Source organism: Carettochelys insculpta, chromosome 1 (genome assembly GCF_033958435.1).
Source record: "Carettochelys insculpta isolate YL-2023 chromosome 1, ASM3395843v1, whole genome shotgun sequence".
Taxonomy (NCBI): domain Eukaryota; kingdom Metazoa; phylum Chordata; order Testudines; family Carettochelyidae; genus Carettochelys; species Carettochelys insculpta.
Genome location: NC_134137.1, coordinates 262,700,981 through 262,718,577, shown reverse-complemented (window position 1 = coordinate 262,718,577; position 17,597 = coordinate 262,700,981). Strand labels below are relative to the sequence as shown.

General features: G+C 39.3%; 1 protein-coding gene across 10 annotated transcripts in view; it reads left to right on the top strand.

The window, feature by feature from the left end:
• The window catches only part of ERC1 (ELKS/RAB6-interacting/CAST family member 1), a 509,051-nt gene that overhangs the window by 154,119 nt on the left and 337,335 nt on the right, over positions 1-17,597 (top strand). For all 10 annotated transcript variants that reach the window (XM_075006075.1, XM_075006082.1, XM_075006057.1 and 7 more), the window contains one exon: positions 10,719-10,886. In XM_075006075.1, coding sequence (XP_074862176.1) covers positions 10,719-10,886 — 168 coding nt within the window. The remainder of the gene's footprint in view (positions 1-10,718; positions 10,887-17,597) is intronic.

Genomic DNA, 17,597 nt, shown 5'->3' with positions numbered 1-17,597 from the left:
ACATTCTGAAAAGTGTTTTTTTCCCCTTAATTTAGGAACTTCAGAGCTTGATGGTAAATCTTTACACTCTTATATTATAGAGGGGAAAAGTGCACATCTGAACTTCAAAAGTTTAATGAGCATTGGAATTAAACTGCTACTTCTGGAATTTATTCAAAAACAGACATAATTGCTATGCTACTGGCATTTCAGTTAGGTAACTTGGATAAATTCAATGATGGGAAGTATCCAAAAGAGGGCGCCATTGTGTCAGAAAATGTTTTTCTCATGCATCACAGCAAAATCAGTAATAGACCATGACTAGTTTGTGTTTTGAGTGGGGTAAGGTGAGTGTGAAAGAGTTGTAGGATAATAACAATACTAGCATTTCATATCACGGACTATTAAATTTATTGCGTGTTCTTTACCCTCCCATCCCCTTGTTCCCACCTCCCCTAATTAATGATGTTTTTATCAACTGTATCTGGTAAATTTATGGCTATGATTGGCATATATAGAGGGCAGCTGGTGGTGGGAGTTACAGTAGATATTTGTGACTACTTTGTACAGTAAGGTCTCAGAGAACGCAAGGGTTCCATTCTGCATGCCATCACATAACCTGGATTTCATGTAAGCATGGTTCTGGCTTTTTCCCTGGCAGAACATGTATTCTGCAGCTGGGGAAGCAGCAGAAAGTCCTGGGATGGGGGGAGCAGCTGGGGAGGTTAAGTCTGGTGGTGGGTTGGGGCTATGGGAGGCGGGCAAGGAGGAGGGGCTAAGCCTGAATGGGTTAGGGCTGCGGGGGGGTGAGGGGTGGAGTTGAGCCAGAGCTGCGCACGGGGGTGGTGGTATAGAGGCTGTATGTTAGGAACTCGGTGGATTAGCACAAATCAAATCACTAATTGTAGTCATAATTTAAATAAGAAAGCAAGAAGCCTAGATTTAAATAATTATTTTTAATGTTGCTTAACATTTGTTCTTTTTAGTTATCTCCAGTGGTCCCTGTAAGCTGTGCACTTGTGCAGCTGCTCAGGAGAGTTTGAAATTGCACCTAGCTGATTAGCAAAGGGCCCACAGCTAGATTTTTTGTTTCTACTGGTGATGCTTATTCACACATGCCTCAATGCCCAAAAAAATTATTTTACACCTGGATGGAAAATGTCTGCACGTGGATGGAAATCTTAGTGGGAACACTGGTTTTCTCCCTCTTCCTGTTTCAAAAAAGTTAATTCTCTCTGGTTGGTATAAGCATTACAACATGCCTGTATGAAACTAAATGTAGTCTATACAAATGTAACGTCCTTTTTTTGTTATCCTTGATGTATATGTATATATATTTCAGCAATAACGTAACTTAGTATACATTTTTAGCTTCTTAATTTTAGCATGTATATTGTGTTAGAAAATGTCCAGTGGCTCATTTCTTACATATTAGATGATATTTTTTGTGCAGTTTCTGTTAGGCTGCATTTGGATGGAAATTGGATCTCAGCTAAAAATGCACAAAGCGAGCATTAATTGAAATAAAACTACTTTCAGTGTAGTGAATGCAGAAGGAAAAATGTTCATAGAAACTTGGTTTGCATTTAAAAGCAACTGATACATTAAACAAGGAAGTGTTAACTATAATTAGGGAATGAACTACTGTCTGGTACTCAAGGGCTGGATTTTCAAAGATATTTTGTTGTTAAAAATGCAGCTAGACAGTGGGATTTTCAAAACTGATGAAGGAAGTTAGCTGTCTTAGTCACATTGAAATCTATGGCAGCGAGATGCATATAAAGGATAAGTACTTTTAGAAAAAAAATGGCCCCGTTTCCTTCCAGTTTTTAGAATTAATAGCTGTCATCCTCTTTCACCTGTTTTTTATTCACAGGTTTGGAAGAGGAAAATAAACTTTACTACTTTTTCAACTCCTAGTTGGTTTCTCAGTTTTGAATGAACCAGTTCAAACAAAGAAAACATTCTCTCTGCACTTACTAGCTAAACTAAAACCAACAGTAATTTAGGCCAAAGCTGTTTCTGCATAAAAGTTCAAGTACTGTATTTGAAAAAATGTGAATACTAATATGCATTGTATAGCAAATACAGAAAATAATACTGATTCTTACTATATGTAGTACATCATTTTGTGTAATTTCTAAAGCCTGAGTTCATCTCAAAAATTAAAGATGTTTTTCCCTGATTCAGTGTAAAATAAAAGAGCAACCCTCTGAACTTATTAAACCATAAGGAAGACTTCTTTATGCAGAATACTTTTTAAAATGTATCTTAATAACTTTGTAATGAAATAAGATGTTACCTTAGGTTGGGATAATTTCAAGTTTATTTTTAAACGAATATATTTTTGAAATTAATTTAATGTACCTTTAAGAGAAATGATTTTTTTAAATTTTTCTGAATTATTTTTGTCCATGATGATTAGGAAGATGATGATTAACTTAGTTGGGGCTTTATAATAGAAATAACATTAAAGCTTTTGTCTTTTGATATGGGGAATAATTACATTCTCTCACCCGTAATATTAATCAGGTAACACGTGGAAATAGCTCTCCTGCACTAGAATTCACCAACACACCATCTAATATAACATGGTGAGCAATATGAGAACAGATTTGGCTGTTTCTTAAATCATGAGTATCTTCCTAGTCTCAGGAGTTTCAGAGAGATTACTGTATAGATTCAGTACTTATGTGTCAGTTTAAACTTCAGTAACATTAGGATTTGGGATTGGTGATACAAAATTATTTGCCTTGAGGTCACTAGTTCACACCCAGTCCAATGTGTTCTTGAGTGAAATTTGCTGCAATCCGATAGCTCTTTGGCCTGCATAAAGAGATGATGATTTCTCAGGCTGTTTCCTAGTGTCTGTGTGAGATGAAGGTTAAAGTGAAAATTAAAGTTATCCACTAGCGTTTCTATATACTCTCTTCTCCCATACTCCTAGGGGCAATTGTTCTCTTTCCAGCAACCCAAATGTTTAATTATTTTGCACATTAGTAGACATTCTTCACAGAGAGGTCAAGGATGCAGAAGTCATGAACAGGTGACCACTCCAGCAGTTGACATGTTGGTACAGTTTAGTGTTGGGGAAATTTTCACTACTACCAGCAGGAATATAGATCACTAGATTAAAAGAGGACTTTAGTTTCATGCCAGTGGGGTCAGCAACTTTCACTACCACTGAATTAATTAAAAGAGAAATTGGTAATGTGAGGAAGGCTAGAAGAGACTTACCTGGTCTGACGCTTTCCAGGATTACAAAAGATCTGGATTATTATTGGAGCATGCTGTATCACTGTCCTAAAAGCTTGCTCACTTTATTGTGCATAAAGTTATAGAGTAGAGCTGTGTTGGGTTGATTAAAAATATTTACCTATGAGAGGTTTCCTGTGTTTAGATTTACTGTCACATCCTGTTGAGTGGGCTTTAGCAATGCCTTGTGTTGATCTTAAAAGCATTATAGGAGTACCTTTGGTTAACTTTGGCTGCTGTGCTTTTGGTTTGAGGTAGTGAGTATCCAATGCATTTGATGAATCAAAAGGAAATGCAAGAGAGTTTCTTGATCCAGTAGTAGCTAGAGAGCAAAATAATTTTGTCCTCCAACTAGTAACACTGCTGATCATTCAGGAAATGTAACTTGGTAGCTGTAGGAAACTAAAAGGAACTGCAGAAGAAATAAAATGTTCTTTCTCTGCCACTGCTGGTTGATTAAAAACAGCTTTCATAGGAGGAAATAGTTAAAAAGTACTTTTAAAGGAACATTTTGTGGGGAATTGCTTTCTCCCTGAGCCCTCTGCCTTTTATTCTTCCATTTAAAAAAAAAAAAAAAAGCGAATACAGAGATGACACAACACACAGACTTGATAGCCTAGAGATTAAACTTGGCACGTGACATATTGGAACTAAGGCCTAGTCTACCCTAGGGATCAAAGTCGATCGCAGACATGCAATTCTAGCCATGCCATTAGCATACCTAGAATCAACATATCAGCATTGACTTTGTACCTTGGTGCAGATCATGGCTCTTCAGATTCATGCGTGGAGTACCAGTGTTGATGGCTGAGCCTAGAGAGATCGATTTTGCTGTGTCTTCTCTGCTGTGGCAAAATCAAACTCCAGTGTATTGGTCACAGTGCATCGAACCCACAATTAGTATAGACATGTCCTAGGAGGCATAGTGTCCTACTGTTTACACTAAATATGTCAAATGAACATATGAGTCTTTAATGTCTTGTCCGTGTTGGAACTTGTAATACTATTTCAAAGCTATATTAATACACTGTTACACCTAAACATGTTTTCTGTGCATGTTGGAATCTCTTTCAGATTTTGTTGGGGGAGGATTACGAGCCCTGGTGGTAGTCTGTAGATAAGTTTAGAAGAACTAGTTTGTGTGTGTCAGTAAATGTCAATTTCACTATACACATGCACACAGGTGAAAAAATATTTTGGTCAATAATAGGAAATTTACAGGTAGGCGAAGTAAAAAGAAAAAAAACCTCTGCTTAAGAATTCGATTTAAGACTGTTTTGACATTTGAGCTTGATAATTTGTTTTAATGGTTGTAAAGGATTAACTTTTTGAATCACAACTTCTGATGCCATTCAGTAAATGTTGCCTAACATCTCTGTTCATAATATCCTGCCCCTGAAAATTTACATAAACAGAATAAACTTTTAAAATAAAATTGATATTATCCCATAAAATTGTAAGAAAAATTAAAGAATTCTGACAAGCTGCTCTATGTGGCATGGATATTTCATAAGTAAATGCCTATTTACAATAAAGCACCAAGGCTTGCTAATTACATATATATTCACAATTAGTTAAAAAACATAGTTCTGCTTGTGTTGACTATTTCTCTAGCAACAAGTAGCTTTAATCATGATTTATTTATAAGATGCTAAAACAGAGTAACCAGACATTACTTTAACTGTTTTCAAATAGAGTTTCATAAGCACAGTTCCCATGTTTCAGTGGGCCTTTTCTGCAGCAGAATAGAAGTACTATGTTTGACACTGAAAAGCCAAATACAGCTTGCTTTCTGCCTCCATGCAACACTCAATCAACAGTCTGGCTGCTGGCATAGATAAGACCAAATTGTGTTCTACACATAATGAAAAATGAATAGCTTGCCCTTGTTAGAACCAGTTAGGGTTCATCTTCATGCACAAAAGCTGGATACTTAATTTAGCACTTCAGTAGGTCCACTGGTGGCAGCAATTTCTAGTAAAGCAAGGCTATATAGTAAGTGTTGGTGCCTTGTGCTCACTTAGAACTGTGTCATTATTACCAGTGGAGTTGTACCAAGTAAAGAATCATTTTGAATTTTCCTCCTATAGGTAGGTCATAGGCTTTGGTTAGAGATTAAGAGCTGTTCACACTTTCTGCATTGAGTGTTGATCAGAGTGTTGCACAAGTGACTAACTTACATTCAACCATTGTTTGTGAGGTTAAGGTAGATGGGGATCATTTACTTTTACATGTCAAATATGGCTTAATTTATAGTGTAGACCTTGTAGACAATATCTTAAACATGATTACAAAGTACTACTTTCACATGATTTCAGTTGGTCATTATACAACAAAGATAAGATAAAAATGGGTAAAATTTTCAATAGCACTGAAATACTTATGAGCCTAAGTCCCATTATCCTTCAACTACAGGGACATTTTCACCATTAAAACTTTTGTCACTCAGGAGTGTAAAAAAAGACACACCAAGATACAAAAGTTTCACTAGTGTGGACAGTTTTTGTTTTCAGGAGCATGGCTGCAGCTGATGAAAACTACCACCCCTTACTGGGGCTGCGTTGTTTCCCTTACCGCAGTGTGGCTACAGCAGCACAATCACACCATTATAGTGTGTGCATTGTAGATGTAGCCTTAGACTCTGAAGTGCCTGTGTCACTTTTGAAAATGTAACAAGTTCTTAAGTCGCTTAAGTGCCTTTGAAAACTTCATTTTTTCCCAAATTTATAACTAGATAATAGTCTCATGATCAAGCCTTTTAACTTATTTACAGATTCTCAGGGGAAAAACAAACACACACTCCTCCACCCACATTCATATTAAAGTAATATCATCTCTTGATTTTTTTTTTTTCTGTTTATAGCCTTTCCCAGTAGAAGCCAGTGTAAACCTAAGCCTACAAGCATCGGTGGAGCTATGGATATTCTAGTTCCAGTTTCTTGTAGAAGAAATTTCAGAATCAGATTTTTTTTCTAGGTAATGAGATACACGGGACTTCAGCCTTCCACTATACACTAAATCCGCGATTTTGCAAACTAATGGAAGGAATGGGTGTCTTTTAAACTCAGAGGGTTTACTGTGACCCTTTCGCACCAGGTTCCCCCAGTCCCTCCCACCCCTCCAAATGCCTACTATTCACTGCCACAGGAGCCTGCCTCTGTTGTGTTTGGGGGTCCTGCCACGCAGGAAGGGTCCCACTACACATGACAGCAGAAGCCTCGCTGCTACCTGGAAGAGCCACTGCCACCACTGGAGCTCCCACGTGCTCCTCCCACCAGGGTAGGAGCACGTATGAAAGCGCCATCCGCCCACGTACATGCCCCAGCCTTGGGGGAAGGAGTGCGTGGCAGCTCCAGGGGAACAGGCAGCGGCTCCTCCAGGCTGTGATGACTCTGCAGCCTAAAGTCCATAGGGGGAGGGAGGTCGGATATTTAGCATTTTATAGGCCCCAGTTAAGTGGACTTTGGGAACAATGAGGTCCGTTGTTCTCGAAGTCTGCTAAAATGGAGTCTGTAAAACCAAGGGTTTCTTGTATAAAATTCCTCAAAACACAAGTTTTTGTATTGAATAAAACAGACAAACTTACTATATAGGAAAGGGCATCATTCTTAAAAAGACTGTATATGTGCAAATATCTGGGGAAGGTTTTGGTACCCTGTTGAAGAGAGGAGTTTGGTGTCTGTTGTGCTAGCTATGTACATTTCTAGGAAAGATACTATGAAGGTTGAAACTGAATATTGGTTCAGAAAAGGGCAATTAAAATGATGAGGGGTTTGGAACAGGTTCCATGTGAGGAGAGGTTAAAGAGATTGGGACTTTTCAGTTTAGAAAAGAGGAGACCGAGGGGGAATATAATAGAGGTATGTAAAATCCTGAGCAGTGTGACGTGGGTGAATAAAGAAAAGTTATTTACTTGTTCCCATCATATAAGAACTAGAGGACACCAAATGAAATTAATGGGTAGCAGGTTTAAAACTAATAAAACAAAGATCTTTTTCACACAGCACACAGTCACCTGTGAAACTCCTTGCCAGAGGAGGCTGTGAAGGCTAGGACTATAAGAGTTCAAAGAAGAGCTGGATAAATTCATGGAGGTTAGGTCCATAAAAGGCTATTAGCCAGGGGATAGGACTGGTATCCATAGTCTCTTTTTATCAGAGGCTGGAGACGGATGGCAGGAGACAAGTTGCTTGATCATTGTCTTCAATCCACCCCCTTACCTGGCACTGGCCACTGTCAGCAGATGGGATGCTGGGCTAGATGGACCTTTGGTCTGACCCAGTAATGGCCATTCTTATGTTGTGAAGTTCTTATGTAACTGACCAATGTGGAATAGTCATGAGCCATTGGAAGTAAGATGATAATGCAGAAAGTGTGAAAAGCACCTAATTGTATAAAACACCAGCAACTACCCTGTATCTCCATTTATCTTTTCCCTGACATACCACTAGTGCAGTGGTCCCCAATTTTTTTAGGTTATGATCTTCCCCTCCACTCCTACCTTATCCATCTTATCCTGTTCTTCCTCAGACAGCTCTTGGGAGATGGGACAGATGGAAGTAAAGGAACTGAAGCTGTGTATGCAGCTCAAGTGGGTCTGTGGCTCAGAGCTGAGCCACAGCCAGCACCAATGGCTGGAGGTAGGAGTGGAGCTGCAGTTGGGCCAGAGGATGGGGGCTGGTGCAGAGCCAGGAGTGGAGCCGTGCTGACATTGGGGACCAAGTCAGGCACGGGGCCAGGAACTGGTGTATGGCTAGAGACAGGAATGAAGCGGAGCTGGGGTTGGGGAGGGGCTGGGTGACACTCCCCAGCCCAGTGCGAGCTCGGCAAGGCCCAACCATATTCCCACATATGGTCCTCCAAGCCCTGCCAGGGAGATACGCCTACTACACTTTTGGGACCTCTGCACTAGTATATAATTAGACATAACTATTAATATGTGAATAAGCAGGTTAACTTTAGGATAAGATAATAATGCATAAGGTGCAGAAATCAGGAGAGGGTAGCAGAACCTGATCGCTGTTTTCACAGACGTTTGAGTGTGCAGAAGCCTTGCACTGACTTTGTTGAAATTGGCATCACCTGGCTGCCACAGACCTCAATTCTTGGCAGTTTGGGTAGACACCATCCATAAACTGAGCTGGTGTGAACAAACAAGTGGATCCATCTGCCAAGAGCAGTGATAGAATGTTGACTGTGCGTCTTGCCAGCCTTTGAGAAATTTTCCTGAAAGTGTTCTCCATGATTCTCTATGCAGGGACCTCACACAAATTAAATCAAAGAGTTCAATTTACTCCAAACCATAAGCCAATATAGAGGCCAAAGGGGTCAATCAGTCAGAAGGTGGAAGGTCTTCTGTGGAGCAACCTGTTTCAGATACTGTATATTCACTTAGGACTTCACTTCAGTGGATTTGTGTATGAGGGGTTCTCATTTGATACATAATAACCAATAGGGGACACATGGCATTGCTTGCGAGGGAATTTTTTGTTTTTCCTCAAGAATGAATGAAAGCTGTTAATCTGAGGATTGCAAAATTTTGAAACACAACATGTTAGAGCTCTTTATTCAGACTGAACATGAGGTGCTAGTTAAAGCAAAAATTGTCTTTTAGAATCTCAAAAGCCAATCTTTATCTACTTGGATATAGCTGCTGATTTTTTCTTACATAAATAACTACTTGATCTTTGGTATTTGTATGATACCCATCCCGTTGGTATACATTCACAGTTATCTTTTGTTTCTCCTTCCATCCCCCCCATCTCCAATTGTTTCACCTAATGGATAAGAAATCATTAATTTGATTGTAATTATGTGGAAGTGAGCAGGAAGACTCCAGTACAGGCAGACAGGGCTACAGTGCTGACTTGAAGACTTGGGCTGCTTTTTTCTCCCCACAAGTGGGGGGCTCAGTGTTCCATACAATGGTGATCAGACAAAAGAGCAAAGGGTTTTCGATGAGTATTGTGCTATAGATGTTGTGGCTTTGATGAGCATTCACAATTAGGAGAAAGTGATTAAAGAAATTGGACTGACATATACAAAGTATAAAGTAGCTAATGTACTGCTAGTTTAATTTCTTTTACTGTTTAGCATTTGTCCACAGTTTCTTTTTACTTCATGTCTTTGTCAGTCTGAGCTGTGCAGAAGGGGCAAGGGATTCCATAAGCACCCTACGTACCGTGACTGATGCCCTGTAACGGATTCAGCTAAAGGGAACCAAATCTGATATTGTCAAATAGGATTAGCAGCTAGGCTGGCTGGTTTGAATTCTGTCTGAATGCCAAGTGCATACGGGTCAGTGGGTTTCTTTTGGTATCATGAGCAGTCTGGTGTTGTCAGATTTCATATTCCACAATGGTGTGTGAGAGTATTCTTTGCTCTTGGTGGCCTTTTTCTTCTGATTGAATTTATATTCAAATGTCTGATTATGTCTTCTGCTTTTTTAAATGTTTGGCCTTGGGTGTTCTGTCTAGTTTAATGCAGTGAGAAGAGAAGTAGAGGGAAAAATAGGCTTGTCACTGTACAGTTCTTTGGGGATGCGTAACAGGACGGCACTCGCTTCCTGTGAGCACCCCCATTTGGTCAAGTGTGTTTGCCTGCACTCATTTTGTTCTTCTCCCTTGTTGGCTACTCACCCATCTGTGCGATTCACACTCCTGTGTGAAATACAAATCTCTTCTGGCATACGCATTTAACAGGGCCCATCTTGGCACTCTTTCTGTAGTGTCCCTGAGTTCACTCTCTGTCTGATTCTCACTCTGCTTGAGAGTGGTGCCTTCCGAATTTCCCCTTCTGGAGACAGTATCCTTGCCCTTACATTAAGGCTCTGTATTCTTCTTCCAAAAAGATGAGGGTCTTGATGATTCTCCTTTCTGGTTGCTTAGGATTAGCTTTCTTCTTCTCTCAAGTAGCTACTGTGGAATGGAGGGTACCCAGGCCTGCCCACTCCCGAGTCCCAGCCTGGGGCCCTGAAGATTGCAGTTGACAGCTGATTCTGTTTTAATTCTGCTTAAATTGTCTTGCCCACTTCCCCATGAGCCTTCATTGTCCTTGCCCTTAGCTCAAGGCTTTGTCTCCAAGTCACAGCAGAAGCCTATCCAGGGTTCTGCAACTCTACCTACCAGTCACAATCCTCAATAGCCAAGCCCAGGCTTCTGCCCGGACTGCAACAAGGCTTCAGTACTGAGGTCTCCATGGTGCTGTCACTCCTTCCACCAGGTGGTTCTGTTTTGATGTTTTAATATTGATTTTTATATAGAGGCATCAGGTCTACTTGTACTCTTAATTTGATAAATTGTTCTTAAATAGTAACCATCCTTGCTAAAGCAGGTTGATTTTACAAATGTTCATGGAAGGTTAGTTACCAGAATCTGTCTGGGGTTTGACCCCACTCATTTTATAATATAAGCAGTGTATGCCATGTCTTGTAACTCTTTCCATGCCTATCTAACCCAGTCTTGTTTCTGCACATATAAACTCAGGTGGATGCTCTACGATTACGTCTGGAGGAAAAAGAGACAATGCTAAATAAGAAGACGAAGCAGATCCAGGAGATAGCAGAGGAGAAAGGGACTCAAGCAGGAGAAATACATGACCTCAAGGACATGCTGGATGTGAAGGAACGCAAGGTCAACGTTCTTCAAAAGAAGGTAATTTGCAAGTGAACAGAGTTCTATGCCTTCTGATATATCCTCATGCCTGATACAAAATATCCAAAGGCTATCAAAACATCTTTGTTCTTTTGTTTACATTTTTGAGGTTAGTGGGTCAATCTGTCAATGTAATGGGAAGATTGTTCATGATGAACTTGTGAGCTTAGTCCAAGTTTTAAAGGGAAATTAAAAACATCCCAAAATAAGGTACAAGCCTACCTCCAATGTCCACCGCTGTGTGTCTCCCAGCTACTCAGGTACATGGCAGTTGCCACATTCGTGGTAAAGGATGCATGGCTCCATATGCAATTGCCTTCAAGTGTGGCGACGTATGGTACATGTCCTCACAGGCTCTGCCTGCATAAATACATACCTATTCCAATGACAGTAAAGGGCTTACTACTCTGGTTGACACAGTTCAACAGCATTTGCATCAGAATTCCTTTCCTGCAACTGTCACCTACCATAATTCTTAACAACTGATGCCTCCATTAGTGGGAGCACACCTTACACTCAAATGGTACCAGACAGATGATCCTTAACCGAATCTGCCTTATGAATCACCTTTCTAGACCTGTGAATGGTTTGCAGTGCTTGGTGATGCTTTCTTCCACTGCTCACACATTGCCGCATCAGGGTCCTAATCATAAATTCAGCTTGCATGCGCTACATCGACAGACAAGGCAAAGTGAGGTCCCACTCATTATGCTCAGAGAAATCTGAAATTAAGGAACTGGTTTATCCAACATGGCATCACCATCTTAGCCAGATACCTCCCTGGGCACTAGAAGACCACTGCAGACTCCTTCTGTGCATATAGGTTGTTCCTTGACACAGTCATCAAATGCCACAGATAACCTAGGTGTATTGCTTTTACTATTTTGAATCTGTTTTAAGGATACATTGTAAATGGTACTCACTTTTAATGAACTTGCACGTAGATAAAAGCCACTTATGGGTGTCCCAGATAATGTGTGGTGATTGCATAAAGTCTAAAAAACAAGGTCTCAACAATTCACACATTCTGAAACTGCTTAATGCACCTCAGATGGTTATTTGGTAAATTAGTCAGGATTTTTTATTATCTCAGATACAGATAGGACTGGAGAAAAAGTAGATTGTAAAAATTGGTACTTAGGCAAAGAGCTTTGTCTCTTATAAAATAGTTTTCACTGTTCAGAGGATGCAGCAGAAGCAGCCAGAATAATGTGAGTCAGGACACCATTATGCCTATGGAGATACTCATCATCAACAACAACCACCGTGAGCTTAGTGCCCATTGGTGTCTGATGCCTCTCTCGCTATTTCCTTCCATCTTTCCCTGTCCAGTGTAGACTGGCTTTGTTTCTATAGACTGGTTTTGTACCGATCTACTATATCATCTACCCATTCTGTGTGGGGTCTGCATCTCCTATTCGAATCGTCCACTACGCCGAATACCAAGGTCTTGAATTTTCATTCATCGTTCATTCTGCAGATATGCCCAACTAGCTGTAACTTCCGTTGTATAACCTTCTTCAGAGCTGCAATTCATTTGCAAATTTGACTCCATCAACCAAGGATCGAACAGAGATTGGGAGTGGTTGGCCCATTACAAAAGCAGTTTCTCCGCTCTTGATGTTTACACCTCCACATTAACCACTGATAATAGGCCACATACCCCCTGGCTGAACTGACTTGATTTCTCACCTCTTGATGTTTACAGTTCCCCATGAACTGCTGATAATGGGCCATATTCTCTGAGACTGAACAGACCTTGTCAACTCTGGCCCTCCCCTTTACTGAGACTCCCTCTTTATACCCTTCTCTGAAACGCCCCCACTCATGCATCTGATGAAGCGAGTTTTTGTCCACAAAAACTTATGCTCCAAATTCTGTGGTAGTCTATAAGGTGCCACAGGACTTTTTGTTCCTTCTGCAGTAGGTTTTCTCTTGGCTGTATCTTCCCATATAATTCCTTGTTGGTGACCTTCTGCATCCATCCTATTCTCAGGATCTATCTGTAACAACTTCTCTTGAATGCCAATATTCTTCTCTTCGAATCTTTTGTTATCACCCATGTCTCACAGCCATACAACATCTGCTGAATACACGTTTTCAAGACAGTCAGCTTCGTTCCTAAGCTAATAGCTTTGCTTTTCCAGATCTTATCCATCTCCTTCAAGCTCAGTCTTGCATTCGCTATTCTAGTCACTATTTCCTTCTCACAGTCTAGATCATATATTGTATTGCTCCCCAGGTACATGCACTTATGGAGATACTGAGTTGAGGCAAGTATATTTCCTGATGGCTGAATTTAAACTGTAAGCTATTTAGAGCCAGTGTAATGTTTTTGTGTATATGTATATGACATAATGAGGTTCTTTTTCTTGCTGGGACCCTGGAGTGCTGCCATAATAGAAATATTAATATCTTCAGGTGTGTATAAAATATATACATGTATTTCTGGTGGAGGACAAGATTGTTTTCATAAATAAAACAAGGGTGGATTGATTTAAATCAAGTCAGTTTAAATCATTGATGTAAATCACCAAAAAAATATTGATTTAAATCAAGTTTCCTATTGATATTTCCTTAAACAATGGGCAAATCTGATCACTAAAACATGTTAATTTACAGCTCAGTACAGCATTCCACAGCATCTAAGAGAATATACTCTGTATGGGTTATTTTTAGATAAGTTGATTGTTATTAATTTAGGAAATAGTACATAATACTCAATACCCAAGTCAAGCTGCAGATGCAGTAGCAGTACATTAGGAATGGTAAGAACTAAATCATCCACACAAAATCAGTAGCACTTATATTTTATTAAATTAAATCTTAAATGTTATATTCAGTGTTTCATATTTGCTGTTCCAGCAGTCTCCTGAGTTGCTGGCTGATGACTGTCCTTCAATTCCTATCTTTTTCAAATTTCAAATTATATTAACTGTAACAGACAAGTCCTCAACACCAAATGTGTAGTGTCCTTAAAACTTTTACATCTAGTTCTCATCTTCCCCACTCCCATTGTCATTTTGATGAAGAACTGCTTCCAAATTAGCAAAAAAGCTAAGGCGAACTGTGTTTAGAGTGCACTCAATTTTGTAGTAAGCTCAGTTGAAAAGTATAGGATGGTATTCCTTTTGGGAAAGCTGAGTTATGCTGAAGTAAAACAGGGAATAAACTTTAGGCATCATTGTTATGATCTGTAACCATGATACTCTAAGAGGCATGGTTTATGAAATATAAGTTAAGAAAATTACACTGACAACTGGAAACTCTAGATTTCTTTTACTGCAGTTTTCTGTATCATTTACTTGGGTGATAGATTCTAAATTTAGTTAACTGATTAAACAAGCCATTAGAATTATCTAAACTAAACTTTTTTTTTGCCTAACGTCCAACATAGCAAATAACTTGGGAATTTACTTTTCTATTAAAAGGTAGAGAGAGAGAGAATGAGTCTTGAAGAATGACGTGTTGCAAGGTTGATCCATATTGTTTTTCAGACATATCCACATTTTCATCCACTTCATTTTCTTCCAATAAGTAGTTTTCCTTCTGATGTTCCATTCTTGCAGCTAGGTCCTGCATCATCTACTTGAACTGCTTACTCTTGCCGTGTTTTCCTTTTTTTACCCAGGAAACAAATTTCTTCAAAATATTCCCAGATAGCTCTCTCTTACACCCAGAAGCCATGACAGTTTTTCTATGACAAAAGTGGAGGAAACTATGGGATGCTGTGTGCGCACGCTGAATGACTTCCCTTTTTCTTTCCAAACAACTCCATTGTTCCTTTCTATGCTGCTTCTGTCCTTTCATATATACTGTCTCCTTGTCTTTAGACAATGTCTTAACTAACTTTGCCATGCTTGGCTCACATCCATCACCGCATAAACACAGAACAGAAACAATCCAGTCCTGCCAATGTCTGTCTTTACACATGTTATTCTGTGGCAGAGATTAAAGCTCTGGACTTTCAAAGAGGCAAGAGCTGGCTGTTAGGCTAGACAGATTAGAGCCATTAGTTTATTTTTATGAGACAGTAAGTGTTAGTGTATTGTGTGTAATGAGATTTTATTGTAATTGTTTAGTTCTAAATGAGAAATTTAGCATTTTATTCAAAAATTAAAAAATTAGATTTTTTTACATTTTTTTTAAAATCATTGATTTGTATCCACCCTAATTAAAACTATTCCTCCTGGTAATGAATATGAAAGCTAGCAGGTCAGCTTCTGATCTTCAGTTGCAGCAATGCTCTAGATTTACACTGGTGTTATTGATATCAGAATGTGGACCAGTATCTTGGTGACAGTGAAGTTTGATGTGTGCATCTGTTAGGTAATTAATATTCATATTTCATTCTGGATCTGTAGTTGAAGGACATAAAGAAAAAACATAAACATTAGCTGAATTATTTTAGTTCAATAGATCATGCACTCAATTTGTTAGCTAACAGAGTTTTATGCTGATAACCATCCCCAGATAGTATCTGAACATCTTCCATGATTAAAATTACAAAGTCCGTAGTAAATTCCATGGTGTATCATGACCAGAACCTGGTTGGTCTGAGCTAGTACAGGTTGAACCTCTCTAATCTGAACTCTCTCATCCAGCAGCATCTGTAATCCACTATGATTTTAGTTAGCTGGACAACTGCTCCAAGTTTCCCATGGTCCCGTAAAGTTTATTTATAGCCACCATTCCCAGGTCTCAGTGTTCTGTGCTGTTGTTTAGTGACAGTTTACCCCTAAAATGTCTTATAAGAGCCCACTAAGAAGTGGAAGTGTTGGTAATGCTGCTAGAAATATCCACTTCCCATAGCCCAGCAAATTCTCTTATTTGGCACTGGTTAGGTCCCAAGGTGCCGGACTAGAGATGTTCAATTTGTAGTCAGAGCACGTGTCCAGATTTAGGCCTAGAAGATACCAGAAGATTGAAGTCTGAGACAGATCAGACAGGCAGTACAAGTGAAGTGGTGCTAAACAGCGGAACCCAAATGCTTCCTCTTCCTATTGTTGATTTAAATTGAAGCTGGGAATCAATCAGAACTTCCAGTGTGCCAGGGCTCAGACCTCAGGACTGAAATCCTCCGTCAGAATCCAACTTCTGTTATGGCAACTGCTAGCAGTTAACTTCAGTCAGAAGTTATCAGCTCCAAAGAGCAGCTATTTACAAGGGTTCGAGACCTGCTCCCTCATGTGGAATCTCTAGCATTTCTCTCAGTCAAGGTATAATTTCTTATTTGGGGCAGAAGATTTTTTTATAGAATATATTAATTTTGCCTTTTTGAGGGCTGATATGTTTACCTGTAATTTTTTGCGTGCACGTTTTGTTGGGCGTTCTTGGGTGAAGGGAAGTGTCATTGTGAACATAGCTAAATGCATGCCTTGAAACCTTTGGCAAAATATTGTACATTTTGTGTCATATGAACTGCTTCCCAGAAAAAAAGGCTGCGGTGTGGCTTTTTGAACCTGAAGGAATAGGTTACTAATATTCAAAAGCTGAAGCTATTGTTTAACCAGCAAGTCTGCCATTTATGCAGTTTTTCATCAGTGTCTTTGTAGGAGCTGCTACTCTTACAGTATCATTTCATCGCTGGGCCCTGAGCTGACTTCTTGGTTTACAAAGCAGACTGTGGCTCATGGATACTGGGACTGACAAATACTTGAAGGAACTGGGAAACTGGCCAACTCTTGGGCCCTTCACCTTCATTATGAGTCATGTAGTTTTTCTGTCAGGAAAAATTTAATTACCTTTATTCGTGTGTTCTCTATCTCATAGATACAAAGTTGTGTATGATTGAAGAGGTGGCAGGAAAGGTATGAGTGGAATTTGTGTTTAAGGTCAGCTACATCAGTTTTCCTCATTTGGCAGTTTATTGCTCTCTAGATTGTAAGACTTGAAATTTCGCACACTGTAGTTACCAATGAACTGCTCTGCAGATGTTGCTTTGCCCCTTGAATGATTGTCTGAGCGATGTCTGGAACACATGTGTCTGATAGGTTTAGTCAGTCCAGGCATTGTCACTTAGGAGAGGAAAGGATATAGTAATTTTTGAGTCTTCTTCAGTAGATGCTTCTCAACAGGTGGTGTCATTCACTTTGAAATGCTCACTTAAAGACAAGCAAAGGCATTGTGTGGCATTCTGTCTTATTACGCAGAATTTAGTTTGCCAAAGTAAGATCTTTGTAACAAAATCTCATGAAAACTAGAGCTTCCTACCGTCCTGTGTTTTACTTTAGAAAGACTTTGAATTTAAATGTTGTTTTGGTCTTTTCTCAAACCCCCAAAGTTTATTTTCCATTAAAGTTTAAGAAGGAAGAGACATGAAGCAGAAAGAGGCATGTGTGGGAATAATGAAGAAAATATATTAAACTAACTTGCTGTCTCTTAATTCATGTAATTTTGCTATTTAGTTACAATGAGTTATCTTTCTTCACTTCCTTCATTAAGGCTGTCTGTGAATGCTTCAGATTTGACTCTTGCTCAAATGACTGCTTAGATGGTTTGGCCACCTGATGTAGACATTGGTTTATTATAGTAAGAGTAATATTTATTTTCTCCTCTTATTTTGTTTTCAATTTCCAACTATTTATTTTGTAACTAATTTTCAGAAGACTCTGAAGTAATGATTTGGGTATTGCAGTGCATAATATAAAATGAAAAATAAATTTCTCGAACTACAGAAATAATGTAATGTATTTATGTCCCCAGATTCCT